The sequence below is a fragment of the Chaetura pelagica genome, unplaced genomic scaffold (genome assembly GCF_000747805.2).
Source record: "Chaetura pelagica isolate M959 unplaced genomic scaffold, ChaPel_1.0 scaffold105, whole genome shotgun sequence".
Lineage (NCBI taxonomy): Eukaryota > Metazoa > Chordata > Aves > Apodiformes > Apodidae > Chaetura > Chaetura pelagica.
The window spans coordinates 1,375,841-1,382,734 of record NW_009953393.1 but is presented as its reverse complement, the minus strand read 5'-3'; the positions used below and the strand labels follow the sequence as shown (position 1 = coordinate 1,382,734).

General features: G+C 41.8%; 1 protein-coding gene across 1 annotated transcript in view; it reads left to right on the top strand.

Moving 5' to 3' along the window:
* UFM1 (ubiquitin-fold modifier 1) overlaps positions 1-6,894 on the top strand; it is a 19,980-nt gene that overhangs the window by 9,349 nt on the left and 3,737 nt on the right. Inside the window, exons 3-4 of the mRNA XM_009998367.1 lie at positions 508-557; positions 1,048-1,105. Coding sequence (XP_009996669.1) covers positions 508-557; positions 1,048-1,105 — 108 coding nt within the window. The remainder of the gene's footprint in view (positions 1-507; positions 558-1,047; positions 1,106-6,894) is intronic.

Here is a 6,894-nt window from a genome sequence, read left to right as displayed (position 1 = left end):
CCCACCCCCCCCCCCCCCGCCGGCCCAGGGACAGCCGCCACGTCCCTTAGCTGTGCCGGTCCTGAGGCATAACACCCGGCGTGCCCTCGGCCCCGTTCGGCCCCGTTCGGCCCCGCTCGGCCCGGCACAGCGCCTGCTCGGACCTGCCGGGCCCGACCCGGCCCCGCTGCCTCCGCTCCCCCTCGGGGCCCCCTGGAAACGCGGGGGTCGCAGAACCGGGGTCCTGGCTTCAGGACGGAGCGCCCAGTGCCACTGCCTCACTAGAAATCTTCACCGTCCCTCTCCGGTGCGCCTCCTCCACCCCTCAACTCCTCCCTTACCTACGCCCGTGGAGTACGAAGACAGAACATCCCGACTCCCTGCCCCGCAGCGGTCCGCAGGACACACTTTATTTTCCCTTTCGGTCAGGCGCGCCACAGACAGTTCCTGAGGCGGAAGGAGCAAGCAAAGGCCCCCTCGGGCGCGGGGCGGTGTTGACGTGTCGCGGGAGCGGCGGGGGGGCGTTAGGGCACCTTTAAAGTCCCGCTTACCTCGGACCCGCTACTGCCCTACAAAGTGTGAGTGGGTCGGCGGGCCTGGGCCGAGTGGGTTGGGTGGGTGGATAGGTTGGTTGGTTGGGTTAGTTGTGCGGGGTGGGTGGGTAGGTAGGTTGGTTGGTTGGTTGGTTGGGTTAGTTGTGCGGGGTGGCACCGTGTCGCTGCGTGACGCGAGGAGGCTGTGAAAGCCGGTGGCAGCTGTGGCGTTTAATGGTCATCCCGACAGGGATCTCGCGCGAATGGAAAAGGTGGTTTTCTGCCTTTGTCTGAAGCGAGAAGCGGTTTTCTGCTGTTACTTGACCTGTCGGGGTTTTTCTGCATCGTTTCACTGCCATGTGTATCTTTGACTTTCTTGTTAGGCTCTGATCTAGAGCTTAAACAGTATGCCCACATTTGTGAAAAGAGTTGTACCGCTGGCAAAATTGACATTTTAATCTGTAGTTGAATATCGAAGAGGGTTGCTTTTCAGTTTGCCCTACTGTTCACGTGATTGCTTCAATTGTAATTTCAGGTTAAGCGTGCCTGACAGCACACCTTTCACAGCTGTCTTGAAGTTTGCTGCAGAAGAAGTAAGTAGAAAGTGATGACGTGTTTGTAACTTCTGAACATTCCTGAAAGCACAAACTTTTAAATTGTAAAATACAACGGTTACCTCAGCACAAAGAATGTTCCTGTTAGATATGCATGGACTCAAGCTTTACTGAGGTCAGTGGGCACTGCCAAAACTGTTAGAATGCTAAATTTAGGAATTCTTGCACAGTTGGCATATCTACAGCTGGTTTTGACACACTTCCTGTTCTTCTTTGCAATTAAGTTATTTTTTCTCGGTAACATAAAACTTATGATAGTGAACAAAATTAAAGAATACTGCTACTAAATATTTAGTATTTAATTTTTTTGCATGAATATCCAGAAAATTCCTTAAAGTTATTCAGGAAATTCTTAAACTCTTCTCACATTCAGTTTTACTAATTTCTGTCTGGAGAAGATAGTTATTTGTAGAAGATATTGAGATTGGGCTAGATGCAAAAAACAGACTGTAAGTGAGTAGGACTTGGATAATGCGTTCTTTAGCTTCTGAGTGTTTGACCATTCACATGGAATCCAAAACTGAGAGGTGCCTAAATTGCCTATATAATGTATTTGAAGAGATGCGTACTGTTTGTTTCGGATTAAGTGTACAGAGAATCAGAGATGTTCATGTGGGTGTAAACAGTAAATCAAACTGCTCAAAAAGCATGATGGCTTTTTTCATCTAGTCAGCAAACAGATTCAGCTGAGAATCTGTTCTTGCAGAACAGATTGATCTTGTTCCGCTTCTGTGTTTTTAGGAAATCCTAGTAAATTTTGGGTTATTGAAAATCTCAATATGTTTTTTCCCAAATATTTTTAATCTGGATTAATACAGCTGTGCCCACATAACCCATACCTGGAGACCTAGAATGAAAAGTCCAGTAGAACTCTGGAGTGCTGTTTCTGGTGTAGTTGTGGGCTTCTTCCAAAAAAGACAGTCCTCTTCCCTTTCCAGTCCTTACAGATTCCTGTCACCTCCTGCATGCCAGATTAAGGTCTGATGGAGTTGCACACTGAAATATTCAAGCTGGATTGTTAATCAAGGGGTCTTTTGTGGAGTTTCTTTACTGTATCTGTCAGTTGGACTTGGTTTGTTGTCTGTATCAGGCTCACTTTCACTACTGCCATCTGCAAGCAGCCTAAGCTGATGTAAGGTGTGTTACCTTCCAAAACTGACCCTGGCTGCTGCTTTCTTTCCCTGTTGAACGTGTGATACATAAGACCCTTTTGAATATGTAGCACAGGTTGATCTTGGAGAGAGAGTGTGGGTTGGGTCTCAGCTATTTTTTCTTAGAAAAGATTAGTTTTCACAGTTGTTAATTCTCTAATCTGGAATCATGCCACTGATTCCAGTATGAGGGACCATGTAGACTGAGTATTTGGAAATAGTTCCAAAAATACATTGAGGGACCATGTAGACTGAGTATTTGGAAATAGGAGGCTTGATGAGACACTTCTGGTTGGAGGTTTGTCATGAAACCTGTTAACTTTACCTGCTAATGTAACCACAGTGGTAGTGATGGGGTTAATTAGTGAAGTGGATTTAGAGGAGAATTAATTACTTAAATGGCCACATTTAATAATCCATTCTTTTAGTTGATGTGAGTATTTTGAACATCTGTGGGAGTTCTGTTGATTGACCTCAGATCATTCTGGATCAGCACCTTTTTATAGAGCAATTGTAGATGTTTGAAGGCTGACAAGAAGTATTGAAAATGTGTGACAGAATGTAAAAGAGCACAGCATTATTAATGCTCACTAGAATAATTCCGTTAACTGTCTATAGAATAAGCAATTTATTTTAAAGAAAATACAAAGAGCGCTTAATTATTAAATCCCCCAGCAAACAGTTTGAAGTGCTTTTATGTTTGCCTGTGTCAGTGTTAAGTAGAAATTAATAACATGAACGTATGATGGATTTTTCAGATTGTGGCACTGGTTTTAGTTGTCACTGATGTGGTACTAAAGCTTTTTACATCTCTCTGAGACAAGGCAAAACTAAATGCTTTGTAAGTGAAGAACTAAAATGACTGTTAGACCCTCCCCCAGGAACAAAGCTACTTTGATCTTTTGTGAACTGGCATTGAAAAGAATGAGAGAGTTTTTGTCTTCTGTAAACATTTTCATGAACAGCATAGCTGAACGTTACTTATGCTCTGTATTGTGCTTCAGGTTAAGTTTCAGAGTACCTTGTACAAAACATGGAAGAAAAAGATTTTGGACAAAGGTGTTAGCTGGTCACTAGGGGAAGTGCATTATCTTCTCAGTGATTAAAGCTCTTGGGACAGAGGAGGATGTTTCATTTGTTCATCCTTAGCAAGTTTTTTCTGATTGTGTTTTCAGAGTTCTACAGTTTGAGCAAATCATGACCAGGATCCCCATGCAATGGTAGAACTGTAGCTGTGATGTATAATGGTCTTTGGTCTTCTTGTATATCAAGTTGGGTCAACAAGCCGAGGCCAATTGTATGAGGCTCAACAAGGCCAAGTGCTGGGTCTTGCACTTTGGTCACAACAACCCCAGGCAAAGCTACAGGCTTGGGGATGAGTGGTTGGAAAGGTGCATGGTGGAGAAGGACCTGGGGGTGCTGGCTGACAGCTGACTTAGCATGGCCAAGAAGGCCAATAGCACCCTGGCCTGCATCAGGAATAGTGTGGCCAGCAGGAGTAGAGAGGTGATCATGCCCCTGTACTCAGCACTGGTGAGGCCACACCTCAAGTACTGTGAGCAGTTCTGGGTCCCTCACTACAAGAAGGATGTCGAGTTGCATGTCCAGAGAAGAGCAACAAGGCTGGTGAAAGGTCTGGAGAATAAGCCCTATGAGGAGAGGCTGAGGGAACTGGGATTGTTTAGTCTGAAGAAGAGGAGGCTGAAGAGAGACCTCATTGCTCTCTGCAGCTTCCTGAAAGGAGGTTGTAGGGAGGTGGGAGTTGGCCTCTTCCCTCAAGTGAATAATGACAAGACAAGACTAAATGGCCTGAAGCTGCACCAGGGGACGTTTAGACTGGATATTAGAATTTTTTTACCAAAAAAAGAGTGGTTGTTACAGTGGGACAGGCTGCCCAGGGATGTGGTGGAATCACCATCCCTGAAGTGTTTAAAGGAAATATAATAAAGTACTTAGGGACTTGATTTAAGCACTGAATGGGTAAATTAGGTTATGAACCAGGATGATTCTATGATTCTATAAGTTTCAGTCACACTGCTTTGTCAAAGGTTATAGTTTTTCTAATTCCTTTTTTTTTTAAATCACTTTCATTGTATGAAAAAAGATATGTTGTTCCCCCGCCGTTGGTTTTTTTTTTTAATTGTAAATAACTGAGATACGTAACGGATTTTTTTCTGTCATCTCTAGCACTTTGCATAACACATGAAAATTGGTTGTACACAATTCACCACTCGCAGATCTGGAAGTGGAAAAAATACAGGTCCTTAAATGGAGAGGTGTCCAGAAGGTTCAATCATTTGGAGCAGTCTTAGCCCTTCCCAGTTTATACATTTGGCAGTGATAATTTGGATAATGCAAATTTAATGCTTTACTTATTTTCTATTTTCTCTGTTTATCTTAAAGACTGTATTTTAAAAGAAAAATTGAAATGTAGAGTGTTGGAAGCACTGCTTTCTGCATTTTTTTTCTATTTATAGTTCTTTCCACAATTGTCACAATTTACTTTGACAGTGATAGTGTTCTCAATCACAATGTGTGGGATGTGTTTGGTTTTTTCCTTCATGTGTTAGAGCTATTTGGTACATATGTCATTTACATTTACATCATACTAAAAAAAACCAAACCATAATATTGAAAAATTTATTTCCTAGCATTGGAGAAAGTAAGTTTTGTGGCAGCCTCAGTTACCAATTTTTAAGGTTTTTAAAGCAAACAGTCTCTTTCTTCAAAGAGTGTTAGTTTGGGGCTGGATGTTCTAAAGCTAGTCAGGGATTATCTACTAAGTACAGAATTTTGCTACTTGAGTATCCATTCGATATTATATCTCAGAAAACTTGCAGATTTACATACAGCCACAGAGTGGATTTTTAATTGAAGTAGTGAACCATATTACACCAAATTATGTGTAATTATTTTAAATGGTAATCTCTCTTTCTGTGTTATAGTTGTAATGATTTTCATGTGGTGAGTAGTATACACCTGACAACTATTGCTATTTGGCCCAGTATTTTGGGCTAAAATAACAAAATGTTTTGTTGTCATATAACACAATACATTATGAAGAAATATGAGAATCTTACCTAATGCTTCATTCACCCGTTGCCCCACAGTTCTCACATGCACCTAGTGTATTGGCAACAGATAGATACTACAGAAAAGCAAAATGTCAAAAAGTGAGTGGACATGTTAGTCCTCCTGCGGATGGTCTGTCCCTTTTGTGCATTGTTGTGTATCAGAAGAGACAGAAGAAATTACAAAATGCACTTTAAATTCTAGAAGTTACATTTTTGGGTTGTTTTCATATGATTTAGGACACAGTTGTGCTCTCAGCACAAGCAAGACATGAAGCTGTTGGAGAGAAGGGCCACAAAGATAATCAGAGAGCTGGAGCACCTCTGCTATCAAGACAGGCTGAGAGAGATAGATTGTTCAGCCTGGAGAAGAGAAGGTTCCAGGGAGACCTTATAGTGGCCTTCCAGTACCTGAAGGGGGCCTACAGGAAAGCTGGGGAGGGGCTTTTCATCAGAGAGGGTAGTGATAGGAGAAGGGGTAGTGGTTTTAAATTGAAAGTGGGGAGATTCAGGTTAGACATCAGGAAGAAATTCTTCACCATGAGGGTATGAAGGCACTGGAATAGGTTGCCCAAGGGGGTTGTGGAAGCCCCCTCCCTGGAGGTGTTTAAGGCCAGGTTGGATGAGGCTTGTGCAGCCTGGTCTAGTGTGAGGTGTCCCTGTTCAAAGCAGGGATTTTGGATCCTGATCTTTAAGGTTACTTCCAACCTTAACCATTCCATGATTCTATGAAAGATCATGTTAGCACTTACTTACAATGGAAACCTGCTTGCTGAAAAATAACTGAAGTCAAGCATATATCTTGCTCATTCCGGTTTTTTTGTGTCTTATTCTTTTACTTTTTGAATTGGAGATGGACTCAATCCAAGAGGCAAGACTTAATTTGATTGACGTGAATGCCACTATTCAAACCTTATAAATTAATTTTATCCTATTATGTAAAAAAAAAAATATTAAAAAAATGCAAAAACTAAATCTGTAAAAATATTTCTCCCTAGACTGCTAAGTGAATATTCCCAAAGCTAGTGAACTTGAGAATGAAGGCTTACTTTCTTCAGCAGATTATATGTATATATTAGCTGTTATGACATCTTATTTTTTACATTCTTACTGTTAAATCTGTAGCTCCTATTTTATCAACTTCATTATTCAAATCTTGCTCTGAAGACAAATTGTTACTTTCCTCATGGGCCTTCCACAATGACTGGTATCTAACTCATCTTTTGCAGAAATTACTGTTTTCATGTCACCCTGTATGATAAGGAGCTGACAGGATTTACCTGCTATGGATAAAAGGCTGTGAGAGAATAAATTAAAAAATAAATCTGCTAATTCTCTGTGTCTGGAGATAAGAACAGCCAGTTTTTTAGTATATTGATAATGTACTCTATTCAAGCATGGTTTCTGTGAGCTTTATCTGTTGCTATTAACGTGTAGTCTTTCTGCAGATCAGACATGGAAATCTTAAACTGAGCAATCAGAAAATGAGGGAAGCACAGCTAGTGCTTGGTACTGAAAGGCATGGCTGAAGTGACTTGTTCAGCAG